This window comes from Heterocephalus glaber, unplaced genomic scaffold (assembly GCF_053883595.1).
Source record: "Heterocephalus glaber isolate CG9 unplaced genomic scaffold, H.glaber_assembly_v1.0 deba00001547, whole genome shotgun sequence".
Classification (NCBI taxonomy): Eukaryota; Metazoa; Chordata; class Mammalia; order Rodentia; family Bathyergidae; genus Heterocephalus; species Heterocephalus glaber.
Genome location: NW_028258340.1, coordinates 1,530,533 through 1,548,740, shown reverse-complemented (window position 1 = coordinate 1,548,740; position 18,208 = coordinate 1,530,533). Strand labels below are relative to the sequence as shown.

Sequence of the window (18,208 nt, the reverse complement as noted above, 5' to 3'; positions counted from 1 at the left end):
AAGTATTTTGAAGATGTAATGGCAATGCATCTTTTACTGCTATGATTTTTGTAAAAATTAAATATTCACTGCATTTTTAATCACCCTGCATAAATTCTTAATTCACCACAGGCAAGAATATATATGAGAGAATGAAAAGTTAGAACTACTGTATCTGTCTACATATTTTCCCCTTTTCCAATAATTTCACAATAAATACAATCTGCAAGTTTCACTAAAATTCACTAAAAAAAGTTACTCAATAAAAGTTACACTAAAAAAGAGCAAAGTATATGCTTTCTATTAACTTGTCCTACTGAAATATTTATATATGGGTTCAATGGTCAATATTTAAGCTCCTACAGGGTTGTTGTCTCAAAGAAGAGAACTAGAGAACTGGGAGGGCAGTTCAGAGAGAGACAATGTATGACATGTTTATTTTATTATGCAAACACTATAAGCAATATGAAAGTAGAACTTCAGGTATTTCAAAACCTTAAAGAATGAGTTCTTCTGAGCCAGATTTATCCCAGCATAAAATATTTGTTTTTTATTTATCTTTAAACAGCATGATGTACTTCTCAGCCTTTTGGTAAGGAAGATAATGCACATACACAGTGTGATCAAAACATACAGTGAATATATAAATTTTTAAAATTATTATAATAAATGACACACTGCCATTAATCTCCCTCAAATTACTTCCCCTCACTTCAAACACAGATATCCCGTCATGCTTATCACTTTCTGAAGCAGTTCTTGAAGTTCACTTTCATGCCTTTATGAGATGTGACCAAAAAATGCTGTGAATGCTGCTGCCAAGTGCCATCCAACAGAAAAGTAGGCTCATAAATACATTACAGAGTGTTCTCATCCACCATATTCACTGGATCTGGCACTGTGCAACTTCTGATTCTTTGGCAAAGTCAAAATGACCATGAAAGGTAAATATACTGAAGAGGTTCGGGACATCGAGGCAGCCACGACAGTACAATGAAAGATATGAAAGAAGACTTCCAGAACTGCTTCAGAAAGTGACAAGAACAATGGGATAAGTGTGTTTGAAATGAGGGGGAATATTTTGAGGGGGATTAATGGCAATGTGTTATTTATTGTAATAATTAAAAAATAATCAGTATTTTAAAATCACTAATCATATTTGAAGTTTACATAGATGACTATCATCTCTAAGTCATCTTTGTCTTATCCATCGCCATTTTCATAATATTCAAGCAGAAGCTTGTTATTGCCCTTCCTCACTAAACTCTCAATGTTTCCCAGCTGCTTTTGAGTAAAACTCAAACTTTTGATACAGCTCTGGAGCTTCTCTGTAGTCTCCACTCTGCAGAAGTAGTTCTCAAAGTGTTGTCCTTAAACCACCACTAGCAGCAGCTGAGAATATGCTAGAAATGCAAATTCTTGGGGTCCACCCCCAGATTCAGACACTCTGGTAGCAGAGCCTGCAATCTGTGCTTTAACAAGCCCAGCAGGAGATTCTGATGCAACCAAAAGGCTGCAAATCTCTAGCTTAGACACAGTTTTCTTTTTCAGTCTCACCCTCCTTCTGTACTGCTCCATATGTCAGACACTTTGACCAGACTGCTACCCTTCTTAAAAAAAATACTAGGTCAGTGCTTGTCTCTGCCTTTCTACATTGCTTCCTCCTAAAGTCTCATTTCTTCCAAGACCATTTTGAAGGCTACCTTCTTTGTAAAGAGAGCCTTGAGCCCTCTCTTCTTATCCATATGTCTTTCATATCTCTGTGCAACCCACCATGTTCTCTTGGGAAGAATTAGCTCTTTGTGTGCCTGGCTCTCCCCAGCAGTCTGTCAGCTCCTGGAAGGAGGCTGGTCTTTCCATTCTCCACAACCCACCATTGCGGCTTATAAAAAGATGTCAACAAATGTTTGGCACGATACAAAGCAATCATTATGGCAGGCTACAGATCATGTTCACATGCAAGTTAGAACAAGACAAAGTGTGTGCTTTATGGAGCAGTATCAGTTGGTGTGGTTTCAGACTGACTCTGTTAGGTCCCCAAGAACCATTGCATGGAGTAAAGGCAGCTGGTACTTGCTCTGCAGCCTGGTACAGTGTACCTCTGTCATCCTCACAGGACAGAAGTACTTTTAAGGGTCACAGTGACCTTTTGCCCCCAATATCTTCTCCCCTGTTCTGCATAAATGCCCTAATCTGGGTCTCATGTCTATAAAATCTAACATTTATCACCCTTTCCAGATCATCTGCTCATGCCAATTGCTTTTTCCTTCTTTACCTCCACATCTTTATTGTCCTTTGTTCCCTCAGTGGCATCTCTGGACCTCACAGCTTTACAGTGAGTAGAAGGGCATGTGGGTGAAAGTGTAAGTCAAGCAGGATTATCACAGCTGTTAAATTCTGACTTTGGGTTTATCTTGTTTTGTGAGTATATGTCACTCCTTTTGCTCCACAGAAAGTGGAACTTTACCTAGTTATTCCCACTTCGTTATTTTATGAGAAGATAGTATACCTATGAGGTATTGAGTGACATGGCTCTTGTTCTTTCTCATCACAAGCTATTTTCTTTCTAATTTTAGGTCTGGAGCCCTTTAGGGTTATAAACATCTACTAGAAAACAATCAAGCACTTTGAATAGTTATAGTTCTTTGGCTGGCAGAGATTAAATAGATATGCAAATATTTTAGGAGAGAATGTCTACATTTAGTTAGTTCAGTTTGTAAATCAACACTAACTCGGTTAACATGTACATCTTTCTACAAAAGAACCAGAAAATTAAATGTCCTTTTGTGAACCTTATCAATTATAATTATACTAACATTGCTTGTCAAATAAAACTCATTTTCTCTGTATTTACACTTTTTTTTTTACCTGAAAACATCATCATGTGTTGAAAATTCCAGCCAATCCTATGTCTTCTGCCCAAGTTGAGGAAGAAGGAGAGTGGGTAGATATGCGCAGCTCTGCCCAGGAAGATAGCAACCTGATGACCAGGTGAAGGTTAAGGGCCCAATAGGTTTCCAGTATAGCACTTCCACACAAACTCTGGTTAAGCAGAGAATTTTAGGGATGCCATGATCTGGACAGCTGCCCAAAGAAACCAAGCTGTCTAGTTTCCCAGTCTAAACAAATCTCTCAGCAACAAACGGGAGTCATTTGGACAACCTTCCCTGCTTTCTGGTTCAAAGAGATAACTTCTAGTTTGTTAAATATATTGTTGTAACTTTCTGACTTAACTCATAGTGACCCATTCCTAAATTTATGTAAGAATGAGTCCAGAAATGAGAGAAGCAAATAGTATGTTGGTCTCTCCTGGAAGAAAAATCACCAAGAGAGAAAAATTCCTGGCCCTGGAGATAAACTATAAAGAAAAAGTTGGCTGGGTGAAGCATGCAAGCTTCACTTGCAACTGAACATGGATTCCAATGCTCAGAAAAAGCCTAAAAATAATATGTGGGGAAACTTGAAGTATTTATCTCATAAAAGGCCTTCTGATTATTTAAAAATGTTAACCCAGGGCTATTTCTCTACCTAAATGGCTTAAATGTCTTTTGGAGATATAAGAGATAGAAGAGTGTGGAAAAGAAACTACTATAAAGCAAAGAATTCTGGGAAATTGGTCATCTGTCACTTGCAAATTTAGACTGTGCCCAACAGAGAGGGCTAAGCAGTCCTCTGGTCAGAGAAGGAAACCCACATGGGAGTCAGAGGAACAGGGACTTCCATTTTTTGGTAAAGCACCAGCTGCAGGAGCCTTAGTTGTTTCTTACGGGGTGGAGCATACTATCTTCTGCTTCCTCCTGGGTAAAGCATTCATTCTCCCCCCTCTCTCTTCCTCCCTCCTTCCCCCCCTCTTCTTTCCTTTTTTGATTTGTTTTTACCAAATGGAAATATGTAGCACATTCTATCCCAAAGGTGAAGGAAAAGTCCTTAGGTGACCAGCGGCCTTTAGGATTCCCAAGCGGACTCAGCTCACCCTTTGACAGGCCATCATCTATAAACAAGGGTGGTGCACTCAATATCTCTCACAGATGCCATACTGGGAATACAAACCAGGATCATGTACCAGGTCTTTCTGGATAAAGAAGAAAATCACAAACCTTGTAGATTTTGAGCTATTAGTCTGGTGAGTATGTGAATCCAAGAAATGTATGACACTCTAATTAGAAGGATTCTGGTGCCATCATTGTCTAGCAGCTTGGGAAGTACCAGTCATTCCTGCACAAGAAACAAAAGGTCCAGAAGTAGAAAATACTCCTTTTTTCCTTTGCCCCTTTTCTTCCTATTTCACATGACCTATTATACCTTTTTTGCTAATATTATAAGGGCTAAGGATTCCCCTGAGGCCTCAGAAAAAGGGAAAGCAAACATCCAGCAATAGAGGACTTCACTCAGGATCTTGAACACAGCCCCAGAAAAGTATAAATGAAAACAACAGTATCTGCAGCCTAATGAGTGAAACCCTCAGCTCCATAATCCATTGCTAGGCACTCAGAACCCTTCTCACTCAAGAGAACTCACTCCCCAAAACCATGTCTCCCTTCTAAAAACTGCATTTAAAATAGGACCGAGTCAAGAAACCAAGTATTTCTCCATTTTCTCTTTTCTTCTATTTCCTCTCTTCTTTTAAACAAAACAAAACAAAGCAAAACAAAACAAAAGCAAAGAAGTCTTTCCAACAGTGATCCATAGCAACATGACAGCTCAGGTGAAAGCATGGTCACTACCTACGGGCACCCCTGGGGGGCATGAGGAAGGGTTTGTCCATGCTGAGTGTGCAGTTGGGAGCAAGAAGAATGGAACCTTCTAGTTGCCTAAATCAGAGACCCTCCTATATCAGATTTTATATGGCAATGAAATGTCAAAAATAATCCCAGGAATGGATGTGGTTGCCATTTGTCAAGTTTATCCAGAAGGGAACTCTACAAAACAATCAATCACCTCCGAAGCACCAGCTTAAAGGAAAGGCCAACTTACACAGAAAATGCAGGAAGGCTCACCGGAGAATAAATGTCAGTCCTTTATATCAAATATATCTGGCTTTCTGAAATATTGCTTAAATATTTTTTTTCTTGTAAAAATACCATGAGCCAGCATGGTCTTGTCACCCATCCAAAACAGAAATAACAATAAGAAATTAGAGCTAGTAGAATTTCCCTCGAAGTGGTTACTTCTCCATGTAGAAAATGGAAGAATGAAAAAAGGATACAAAAGCGCCAATGATGAAGATGGGGCTGAAGACGTGCTTCTGGAAGGTAAACAGCGCCAGGCCCATGTAGGAGAAGATGAAGTTTTCTGCCAGAAAGTGCAGCACCTCAAACAGCTGCATGGAGAAGAGAAAAAGAAGCCATAAACCCTGAGCTCCTATTTCTTGTACAGTACTACCAGGTGACTCATCAGTACCAAGGCCCTCTCTCACCTGTTTGGTGCGACTTCTTGATTCTACTGACAGATTGTTGTAGGTATAATGAGCTTGTGTGATTCCACAGAAAAGGACTGCTACAACACCTGTCAAGAGATTTTTTAAAAATCAATGGAAAAAGAGGTAGGAAAAAGCCCTGCTGAAACAAAAAGTTAAGGTAGGCAACCCTAGTGTATCCAGCTTTCTAAGTTTTGAGTTTCCTATTACTGAAAGCTCCCTCTGCCCTCACCACTCCCATCCACCTTCCCTCCTCCAACCTTGCCTTTCTTGCTTCAAGGTCAAGTTCTCCAACTTCCCTCCTTGCACCACCATTAAAAGCATTTACACCCTTCCTGTAAATTTCTCCTGAATTTACCATCTGTAGTTGGCAGATAGCATTCATTCCAAGAAGACTGAGAGAACCCATTGTACATTTTTGTCATATTCCTCTGTTTTTAGAATGAATAGACTTAATTTATAATCAATGCTTTGTATTTTTGTATAGCCTCAGGATTCAGGCAAAATAGACTGGGAGTACTACCCCATTTATCCAAGGCCTAATGATCTAGATTTTTGGCTAATAACAACCATTGTGCCACGCAAGGCAACTGACACACCTGTGACTACACGTTCAGAGAGAACTGTCAAGTTTTAAGGACGTGGGGTACTTTTTCATGCTGCATATAAAGATATATTGCACTGTTTTGATACAACTACTTCCTAAGTACCTGAATTGTATGTAGCAATTATACTTAAGTTTTCTAATGGAAAAACCTGTGGTTTTTTATTTTTAAAAATTTGTTAATATGTATGTATGTATGTATGTATGTATGTATGTATGTATGTATTTGTACCACTGAAGATTGAACCTAGGGTATTTGCACTGATCTATATCTCCAGTCCTTTTTTTATTTTGAGATAGGGTCTTATTAAATTGCTAAATTGCCTGGCTGAGTTTGCAGCTGCAGTTCTCTTGCCTTAACCTCCCTGAGTTCAGGGGTTACAGGAATGTGCCACCACACTCAGCTTCAGTGATTTTTTTTAGATGACAGAATGTGAGGAAATTAAAATACATGCTTAATCACACTAATATTATAGGTTGAGCATCTCTAATTTGAAAATCTGAACTGCTCCAAAATCTGTAACTTTCTGAACACTTGACATCGTGATGGTTAATCTTGACTGTCAACTTGACTGGTTTGAGAGATGCACAGATGATTAGGAAAGCAAACTTCTGGGTGTGTCTGGGTGAGTTGTGGGGACGTGACCACCTTGGAGACTAAATTTGGTCTCTGGCCTTTTCCTCTTTGGTTCCTCCCTTGTATTCTGCTTCTCAGGTAGCAGGAGTTGAGCAGCTTTCCTGGGCCACACCCTTCTACCATTATGTTTTTGCCTTGGACTCAGCCAACCATGGACTGAAACCATGAGTCAAAATAAACCTCACCTCCTTTAAGTTACAGCTGTCAAGTATTTTGTCCTAGCAACCAGAATGCAGACTAATACAAATATAATTCAACAAATGGAAAATTTCACACCTGACTTCATGTGATCAGTCATAGTCAAAGCACAAGCGCACAACACAGACCTTACTCAATATCCCCAGGGGGGAAAAATCCCTCCCAGCCCCTTCAGCTGTAATACACAATTGCTTCATGTACAAAACTATTAAAAATAGTATATAAATTTATCTTCAGATTCTATGTATAATGTATACTGTAAAACATAAATGAATTCTATATTTAGACTTGGATCCATCCCCAAGATACCTCATTGTGTATATGAAAATTTTACAAAATTTTAAAAACATGAAATACAAAACACTTCTGGTCCCAAGCATGATGGAATGGTGAATATGTAAATGAAATTGACACCACAAAAACATGCATGATATTGAAAAACAATTATTAAATAGCCCAGAGACAAAACAATGAAAAACTGTTCACCCTTATTTGAGTTTATGCAAAATTTCCTTGAAAAAGACACATATTTGCTAGTTACTGTTACTGTTTGTAAAATCACACAGCAATCTAGGGGAGGATATAAATAAGATTTGAGTATATTCAGTAGCCTTTGCAGGAAAATGTCTACTTTATAGTTATGATGAGTATGCAAAAACATAACTAACTTTGGAATAATATACTTTATCCTTAAAAATTTGTCACTTTTGGAAACTCACTGTTTAAATAAGGCAGAACACTAGCTTTGTTCAGCATTCCTCAGATACTCAGTGAGCAATGAATTAACTTTATGAAGCTGCTATCTAAAAATTCCTCTAACTCCTCAAGTTCTCACATCTCCCACTACAGTGATGGGGCAGATAACCTAAGAGTACAGAGAACCCACCTGTAAATCCACATGCTTCTGCCAAGAGGAATGTGCTCCAGGACATCAGGAAGAAGAGTGCTGTCTCTAGCAGGGGAAAGCAGTGCAGCTTGGTAAACTTGGTCACGTTGGCATCCTGTCAAGGACTTTAGTTCCAAGCATGGTTATTGAGGTCTAAAAAGCTACCTTTTTTTTTTTTGAGGTGCTGAGCATTGAACCCAAGGTCTCATTCATGTTAGGTAAGTGCTCTATCACTGAGCTACATCCTTAAGACAGTTACATATTTTTTAAGCTCTCCAGGAGAACAGAGGTTACTAGAGGGTGGGGGGAGGGGGAGGGTACAGAGAGCTTGTTTCGAATGAGGAAAAAGTTCTTCGAACAGGTAGTGGGGATGGTTACACAACCCTATGAATATATTTAATGTCACTAAATTGTATTTTAAATAGTTAAATGGTGAGTTTTCTTATATATATTTAATCACAAATTTAAAAATTAATAACAATGTACTGAAAAGCTTCAAACTGTACAATTTAAATTGGTAACTTGTACAATGTCAATTATTTATTATAGTTACATGAATAAATTCCTGGCCTCAGGCTTAATTGGTGAGTTAATTCTGGTAGGACTGGGAGGACCTCAGGCAGGCCTGAGAAGACAGGTCCTTGAGACTCTGCCCCATCTGAGTCACTAAGGCCTGAGTGCACAAGGTGCCTTATGAAGGCATGGAAAACAAAAATGAAATGCGTAATTCCAGGGAGCCACCAGGTGCTATGGTCTCCTTTTGGAAACAGCAGAAATCCTGTCCTAATACTGCCTTTCAACATGGGACCAGCAAAGATCCATCTCATGGAGGAGTTCAGTGCCCAATATAAGTCACAGGGTACCAAAAGAACCTCTGTGAACAAACCATCAAAATCTGTACTGACACCATAGCCACTAGCCACATGTGGCTACTCAACACTTTCAATTTAGCTAGTTAGAATTGAAATGTGCAAAGACATCCTATTTCAAAGACTTAAAGCAAAAGATGAATCCACAAAATCACATTAATAATTTTCATAATATTCTACTGATCCCATGCTGAAATGATGTGGCTAGCATCAAGGAGAATACAATGAAGGACTTGGCACACGTGGGTTGCCTGCTCTTTCCATATTTTGCTTTTTTGGTCGGTTGGTTGTTTTAAACTAAAGATTGTGCCATTCTTTGCTTATGGAAGGAAGGCTCCTATGCAGTATTCTGCACTGATGGCCCACGGCTCATTATGGCCACGTTAATACCCATGTGGCCCTGCACAACAGACAGCAGCTACAACCTAGAGCTAAAGGACTTCCCAGACAGTGGTTCCTGATTGCTAACCTTCTTAGAGTTCCTCAGTTCTTTTCATCCCCCTAAAACTGATGTTTCAACTGGTTCCTGAGAAAGGGAGAAAAAAAGCAAAGAAGAGGACAAAGTGGAGCCTAGAGCTACACTCCCAATGTTCTCAAACTCTTACCAAGAGACCCAACCAACATGTGTCACCAAAGGGACACATTTCAGGAATGAATCGCCACATTCCAGTGGAACAACCAATTTAAGATTCTGATCTGAAAGGAAGATCTGAGAATATTCTCTTCAAAAGTATAATGTCACATATGCATACCCAGGCAGGGGTAGAAACACAAAAGGATATCAGAGCAGTCACAACACCAGTCACAGCTCCCATGGTAAAAGAGCCACTAAATATACCTAGAAAAATGCCAACTGACTTAAAAAAGGCAGCTGCATCAAAGGCATGAGTGTTCAACCCTGCTGGTTGGTAGGCAACAATAGACCTGGAATAAAAAAAAAGAGTTAAAAAAAACACTGCCCCCTTCATTCACAATTTCACTTTTCATAGTTTCAGCTGAAATCAACCAGTCTGAAAATACCAATGGAAAATTCCAGAAATAAACAACTTCTAAGTTTTAAACTGTGTGCCGTTATGAGTAGCATGATGAAATATCACATCATCCAACTCCATCCTGCTTAGAAAGTAGAGCATTCCTTTGTCTAATGTATCCATACTGTAAACCCTACTTGCCCATTAGTCACCATTCATGTTCAAGAAACCCAGAGAGCAAGAATAGTGATTATGGCAATTCAGATATGCCAGAGAGAAGCCATTAAGAGCTTCCTTTAAGTGAAAAAGTGAAAGGTACAATGCGATATTCTGAAATGCACAGGCCTCACATTCACATAACTTATTATTATGTATTTTATTATTAGCTACTATTGTTAATCTTTTTCCCTGCCTAATTGATAAATTAAGTTTTAACATAGATATGTACATATAGGAAAAAACATATAGTATACACAGGGTTAGGTACTATATATGGCTTCAACCATCCACTAGGAGTCTCAAAACATATCCCCAGAGGATAAGGGGGGACTCCTGTAACTAAAAATATCAACAAACATAGGTATCGATGCTCTACCAAGCAGTGCCCAGGATAGTCATTTAATTTAATCTGCAGTCACTGTGTTATGCTGGCATCAGCATTCTGATTGCTGCAGAGTGGACAAAGCAGCACAACTTTATAAACAAAACTGATAAATCTTATTTAGAAAAATGTCCAATTCAATATTAAACACCTTAAAGATAGCCCTCTGAATTTGGCCCCAAACATGCAAGAAATCTACTTACGAAGACAGTACAATGGCAACAGCATCATTTAGGACGCTCTCTCCAAACAGAAGTGCATAAAGATCCACATCTGCATGCAGTTCATTAAATATAGCCAGCACGGTCACTGAAAAGTCAGCCCAAAGCACAATAGTTAGTTTTGGTTTCTGCCCTTAAACCACTGATTATGGATTTATAAGAGGCAATTCTTACTTTAGATGGAACTAGGTAGTTCAGGAGACAGTGAGGGAGTCAAAGATGGACTGTTTGTTTCTGGCAGAAAAGGAAATAGCAATCTTCCCAATCTGAGTGAGCTTTGATATGACCTTTGAGACTAATGACCCTGTATCCAAACACTATGCTTTCCACTGCAATTCCATTACACTTTGAAAATACCTGGTACAAAACTTTAAAAAAAAAAATCGCATTACTATGGCTTGGCTTTTCTGATGGGCTGCTTACCACTGCACTCCCAGAACCCACCAAAAGATCAGGGCACAAAGAAAACTGTCATAAGATTTATAAAATAATGAAAGTCTTTACTTTCCATAGTTTTCATATTTCTTGAATATTTAGAAATTAGCTATTCTCCAGATCAGTGGTTCTCAACCTTTTGGCCTCAGAACTCCTTTATATCCTTAAAAATTATTGTGCTTCCCTTAAAGAGCCTGTCTGGAGGGTCATAGCTATGGATATTTACTGGATTGACTAAAACAAGAAAAAATACTTATTTATTTAAAATTAATAACCCACTGCATATTAACATGAATTTTTTTGTACCAGCGACTGAACTCATGACCTTGTGCTTACAAGGCAGGTGCAGTGCCACTGAGCTAAATCCCTGGCAGGATTACATTTTCTAAAACAAAAAAGTGAAAAGAGAGTCAATTGTTCACATTTTTACAAATTTATTTAAACATCTGGATTAAGAGAAGGCAGATGCTTCTCACATCTGTTTCTGTATCTGAGCAACACATAGTCAATATCACATTATGCAGCCACTTGAAAACACCACTGTATGCCGTGAAAGATGAGATTAAAAAAGACAAATAATGTACTACCACTCTTATTAAATCACTTCTAGCTGATGAATCCCATGAAAGAGTTTTAGCTCCCCTTACAGACAGTGTCACCTCTACCTGGTAGAAGAGAGCAGAAAGGCTACATATATGTAGCCAGCTTGCCTCTGTGGAGCAAATGACGTACCACCAAAACCCAAAGATGGTATAGTAGAAAGATCCAGTGCCCAGATGCCTGAGTGGACCAGGAACCATAGTATCAACTTGTAACTGGTACCCAAGATAAAGACCTTTTTGTACAAGATGGTATCAGATATTTCTGTTACTTTTAGCCAAAAGCACTACTAACTGATATAATTAGAAAACCAAAGCAAAAAAATGCCTCATTTAGTGAGTTATTATAAGCCAGTGAGTCTTGTCACTACCATATAGTTCAAGAAGCAGAATTTGCCAGCCCTTTTGGAAAGCTTCCCCATTTGTCCCATCCTGATCTCAAACTCCTTTCTTTACTCACACAGAGCCACTACATGAATTTTTTTTTTGAGACAGAGTCTTGCTATGTAGTTCAGGGTGTCCTTGAAAGCACTATGCAGCCCAGGCTGGCCTCCAAATCCCACCAATCCTCCTGCCTCAGCCTCCTGAGTGCTGGGATTATAGGTATGCACCATCTTGCCTGGCTATATGAATTTTATAGTAACCATTTCCTTGCCTTTCCTTATAGTTTGATTACCCAAATGCACATTCCCTGACACTACCATTTAGTTTTGTTCATTTAAAAGAGAATATACTTCTTTCTCACTGTTAGGTTCCCTTTCTATTCCCTTCTGTCAGCTCTCTTTACATAATGCTTTATTGTTTAGTTCTCTCATTTCTAAATTTTCTTAATCTTATAACCCTGATGCATGGAGTTATTTCATAACTTCTATCATTTTCTTTATTTAGCTTCATTCGAAATATGAAATTTCATTCTTTTGAGGGTCCCATTTTTCTCGTATGACTTCATTATCCGTAGCTTTATTATTCAAGGGGCTATCCTAATTTTTTCCTTATGTTGCCACGAAGTTCAACCTCAATCCATTTCTGTTGCTCATTTAATTCAGGTGGATGAGGGGCAGAAGTGGACCCAGAAGGGCTTTCCTAGTTTCATGGCTCTACTGCTCCCTCTTCTGGTTTTATACGGAAATGTTACAAACACGGTAAGACCACCTCTCTCATACTTTCTGAGTTCTATTGCCTCTAGCCCCTTCCTCCATTAGTATCTAAATTGTCTTGGTCCTTTAATGCCCTATCAATCAGGGTTCACTGTCCTTCCAGACAGATCTCTGCTGGGTATTTCCGAGAGCCTTGGGAATCCAGATCACTGCTATGGCCTTTAACCTCCTCGAGTCTCCTTGAACTCATCCACAAATTTGAGCCTGGAAAGGAAAGCTCCTGCCAATTTTACTGTTATCACACAGGCCACAAAGTTCTTTACTCTCAGTAGAAATGCCTCCTTAGTGTGTAAATATTGGTGGGAACTTTCAGGGTTACCTGAAAGTCAATGATCAACAATCCCCTTTGCACTATTCCTGTACCCAAGCCTCACTGCTTCAGGTGGGATAGTCTGTCAACTAGTTTTATCTCTGTGTTCTTTTGCTGTTCTGCTTTCTCTCTTTTTGCTATAGATTAAGGGAAATTTCATAATGACACTGCCCCCAACATCCCTTCCTTTTCCAAAAGCTTAATTCATTTGTTGAGAGGAAGCAAAAAATAATTGGATTTCAAAAATATCTTCTATATCATCACAAACAGACATTAGTACCATCAGCTATAGTTCATAAAGGACATGTCATTTTCATAATAGAGATGTCATCACAAGATTCAAAGTCAATGTCTTTCCTTTATCCTGGAATATAATCTAGCAGGTCACGCAACAGGAAAAATCTTCCAGGGTGAGGCTTTTTAAAAAGTCTTTTTCCTCAACTTTTATTACATAAAAATATTTGTGGCTCCTCGTGTAAACTCTATTAGTTTACCACTCTATGACATAAGAATTGTCTTCTTTTCATTTTGTTTTGGGGTTTTCTTACAGTACTAGGGATTGAACCCAGGGCTTCACATATGCTAGGCGAGTGCTTTACTACTGAGCTATCTCTCCAGCCCTTTTTATATTTTATCTTAAGAGAGGATCTCACTAAGTTATCCAGGCTGGCCTCAAATTTGCAACCCTCCTACTTCAGCCTCCTGAGTAGCTGTAATTTCAGGCATGCACCCCTAGCCAAGCAGAACTTTCTGAATTGCTTAAGAAAATCTAATAATGATAATAACAACAACAACTACTACTGGGGATTTACCATGAAGCAGGCACTATGACAAAAATTTTACAGTCTTATCTAGTCATCACAGAACTCTGTAAGGAGGGTAGTTTTATCATTTCCCCTAATTTAGGAATGAGAAAACAGGCTGCTCTATGCTACAATATTGAAATTCCTGAAATCTCAGGGGCTGAACACAAGAAATGTGTTCATCACTCATATCACATGTCCACCATGAGCCAGTGCAGGCCTCTGTCCACATCAGTCACCCAGGGACCCAAGAATGATGGGGCCTAGTCTCAGTGAACACAGCTCAGCTTGCCTAGCCATAGGATGTGATCCTAGGACTCTAGGATGCTAGGTCTCTACCAGTCAGGATAGGTCCTGGCAGGAAACAATGGTACCCTCAAACACAAAAATTTGAGGAGAGTTTCATAAAGAAGTTATTTATAAAAATGTGGGCAGGGTACAGGGAAATGCCAAGGGAGAAGACAGTACTTGAAGCTAGAGACAAGGAGCTTCTGTATCATCCCAAGGCCTGAGGGCTCCAAGGGAAGAAGTGGTTACAAGAACCTGGACTTGTAGGGAGAGGGTCACCTGACGGGATCTGTGACCTCTGATCAAGAGGCCTGGCTGGTCTGCATAGCTCCTGCATCTCTGTCCTCCTCTCAGTGCCACTCTGCCATGGATACTTCCAGTGGGAAATCAGAAGGCAAAAGAACCTTTGGCATATTCCATGCAAGTCAGCTTCCTGAGGCCAAGAGGAGGTGGAGAAGTGTAATGAGTAAATCTGGAGAGGCAAACAGAAGCCATCCAACAGAGCACCAACTGGCTAGGAGAACTCAGCACATAATAAAATCCAACATGGTTTGCCTAAAATACTACAATTACCAATAGTTAAAAACACTATATAATCAACTCACTGATCCATGGACTTAGAAAGGCAAATATTATGTGTTTTCCCTAACATGTGCAATCCGAAAAAGATGACATGAAATTAGAAAGGAGATTATTATTAGACAAGAGGAAGGAAATAAGGTAAGGGAGGTGTAAGGGAAGGTAAAGGGGAGACAGAACAAAGCTATTAATAACATCATTAAGAGATCATGATGTTGACATAAATTTACTGAGGTGAAAGGTTATCTACTATACTCCATTAAGTGAAATAGTGGTTACAAAACAATGTGGCACTGTCAATTTTTTATTTTTAAAATGTAATAACGTATAGAGATATCAAGAAATCATCTAGAATGGTGTTCACTTAACTGTTTTTTTTAATATATATATTTATTGGTACATTTTAGGTATAAAATACATTTACATTTATCATTGGGTGTTTGTACCAGAACATGATGTATCTTAGTTTTTATTTTTTCTCCCATTACCTGTGCACCCTTCACCCCCTCCACCCTTCCCTATTTACACAGAGTTTGATTCCATTTTTTTTTCTCATAATTTTTTCTTTCCCTTCTTCCCCTTCCCCTTTCCTTTCCACTATCCCCAAACCCTTGGGACCTTTTCTTATTTCAAATTATCAATTATTCATTTTAATCATTTTCATCCTTATTTACACTTTCAATTTCTCACACTAGAGAAACTTTGGTATTTACACATGTGTGTCCTATTTATTGCACTTAAGAGTATGGCCTCAATGTGCATCCATTTAGCTATAAATGTCTCTAGTTTCTCATTCTTTATGGCTGAGTAGTACTCCATTTTATAAAAAAAAACCACATCTTCTTTATCCAGTTTCCAGTAAATGGGCACTTGCACTCACTTATCTGTTTTAATCTGTCACTGGGAGTGAGATGCTGAGCACATTTTTCCTGTTGTATTAGAGTAATTTTTGACTTGCAACATTATAAAATGTTTCTAACTGGAGGAAATTAAGAACTGCTATAAGTGTGAGGTGATGGATGTGTTAATTAGCTTGATTATAGTAATCATTTCACAACATATGTAGATCTGAAAACATCACGTGGTATCTGTTAAATATATGATTCTGTCATTTATACTCAATATTTTATAAAGCAAATAAAAAGACTGCAGGTGGTAGAAATATAAACAAAAGTAAAGAAATTACTAATACAAAAGTCCAGGGTGAAGTAGCCTTCCTAGAGGAGGAAGGAAGATGCAGGCACTATGACAAAAACAGCTTGAAGTTGTTCTTTCATTCTTCCTGGTAAAAACATGGTTATTCACTGATATTAAACTATACAATTTTCTTCCATGTACCCCTCCAAATGTGTTTCATTTCACAGTAAAATGTTTTTACATTTAACAGAATCAGGAAAAAATTAGTGACTGCTCTGAATTTTTAAAGATTTAAATAATACAATATTAAAATGATAAAGGCAAAGATACAAATACCTGGATCAGTAGCAGAGATAATTGCTCCAAAAAAGAGACAATCTGTGTAATAAAATTTATCAGAGAGTTGCCCCACAATCTTCATGAGCTTCACCACACCATACATGAGATTTCTGTAAGAAGGAAGTAAATTATGTCAGGAAAAAACCCTGCAAACATGCAAGCAGAGGGGTTGCATGATTTAAAGGAGATTTATGAAAACAACAGGCAGCTGCTGTGGCTGGACACTTACCAGGAACATTGGCAAATAGAAACTTGGCACCTGTAATGGTGTGTAGTTAATGTCATCTTGATGAAACATGTGAATATTTCAATTTTTAAAAAATTAATTCTCTTGGTACATTTTAGGTATACAATATTTCATTTTTAAAAGTTGTGATACCAACCGTAACAGCTACTAAGAATGGTCTTCAGTTAACAAAATTAAGGCATCTTAAGCAACTGGGTAATAAAGGAGAAGGAAAAAGATAAAACTGACATAATACATAATAAATTGCTACAAAACTCATAGATTCTAAGAGAGTACATTTAAAGTAATACAAATGAATGGGCTGGGTGAAGCCAGAGGGGAAAAATGAGTTGGTCACAAAGATCCACATGATTGACCTGTTACTGCCTTCTCTGCCAAGAATTATTGCAAGAAAGAGAAAAGAAGCAAAACTTTTAAATGTCCTATTAACACATCAATGTCCCCACTGACACAGCTGGCCTCTTGTTCTGCATGGGTTAGGCAGGCCAGCAGCAACCCTCCTTACGTTGTGTAGAACATGACATTGTCCAACAGGGACTGCAAAGTTCAATTTTTCAGCTCGGCTGAAGAACATTTCTTACATGACAGATTACAAATTAGGAATACCGAGGAGTATTTTTAAAAGGCCTAGCATATGAAAGAAAAGCTCGGGTATGTGTTACAAGGGTGTGTGTGTGTGTTTGTGTGTGTGTGTGTAGTGATACAGCAGCTGCAGGGGTTAAGGAAGTAAAAATAACCACGCATTAACTTATTTATTCTATAGTCAACCCTGTTATAATGAGATTTGTGATGGACTCTTTTTGGGGGGGGGCGGGTATTGAACTCAGGACCTTACGCTTGAGAGGCAGGCGCGGTGTCATTAAGCTAAATCCCCAGCCCATGTGATGGATTCTTAGAACAGTGGACTGGCCAAGCTAGAAGCGAAAAGAACTAATGTTTGCAAAATGGAATCCTCATGAGAAGAAATAGTTACAACTTAGTGTTTGCCTAGTAAGTGCCAGGTACTGTTCCAAACACTTACCTATTTAAATTTCAGTTCATATCCATTCTATGGCACAGATTTGATTTGCCCTTTCTTGCTCACCAATGGCTTCTTTCATATACCTTTTAAACATTTCCTGAAGCTAGATCCTCCTCTCCATTTCCCTCTACTACAATCTTAGACCTGGTCAACTGAGTTCTCTGGCAGCCTTTTCCTCGTCTTGCCTCCCAGTGCCATTAATGCCAGTTGTGTAACCTGTAGTTCATCAGTGATTTGTCATTTCTTAAAGGATAAACTCTAAGCCCCTCCTTTCTTGACAAAATAAAAGGCCACTGCATTTATCTCCAGGTTTCCAGCTATTTTTTTTTAAATTAACTAACATCCTTAGTGTAGTCTTTTCTGTTCCAAGATCCTATCCAGGTACCATATGACATTTAGTCATCATATCTTTCTAGTCTCCTCTTACTTGTGACAGTTTCTTAGACATTGCTTATTGCTGATGACCCTGGCAGTTTTGAGGAATACTGGGCAGGTATTTTTGTCCTTCATTTGGAATTTGATTTTTTCTCATGGTTAGACTGAAGTGATAGTTTTGGGGTGAAAGACCAGGGAGATGAAGTACCATTCTCATCACAATTATCAATGGCACATACTATCAACATGACTTATCACTTCTGACATTGACCTTGATCACCTCACTCAAGTATTATCTTCCAGGTTTCTCCACTTAATTGCTATTCTTTTTTCCCTCTTTTCTGTACCATACTCTTAAGGAAAAGGAATTATGCACAGCCCACACTCAAAGCAAAGTTGGGATGAGGTATTAGAATGGGGGTACTAAGTTATACCTCCTTGAAGGGATGTCTCTACAAAAACGATTTGGAATTTGGCACAGGAGATTTTTCTCTTCTCTCCCATTCATTTATTCATCCAATCATTTATTTATTTTA

At 38.5% G+C, this 18,208-nt stretch overlaps 1 protein-coding gene across 1 annotated transcript in view; it reads right to left on the bottom strand.

The window, feature by feature from the left end:
- Slc9a7 (solute carrier family 9 member A7) overlaps positions 1-18,208 on the bottom strand; it is a 159,578-nt gene that overhangs the window by 52,883 nt on the left and 88,487 nt on the right. The window contains exons 5-11 of the mRNA XM_004871554.3: positions 16,027-16,139; positions 10,365-10,470; positions 9,372-9,513; positions 7,721-7,826; positions 5,396-5,484; positions 5,186-5,299; positions 2,848-2,959 (exon numbers count right to left, since the gene is read on the bottom strand). Of these exons, the coding sequence (XP_004871611.1) occupies positions 2,848-2,959; positions 5,186-5,299; positions 5,396-5,484; positions 7,721-7,826; positions 9,372-9,513; positions 10,365-10,470; positions 16,027-16,139 (782 nt within the window). The remainder of the gene's footprint in view (positions 1-2,847; positions 2,960-5,185; positions 5,300-5,395; positions 5,485-7,720; positions 7,827-9,371; positions 9,514-10,364; positions 10,471-16,026; positions 16,140-18,208) is intronic.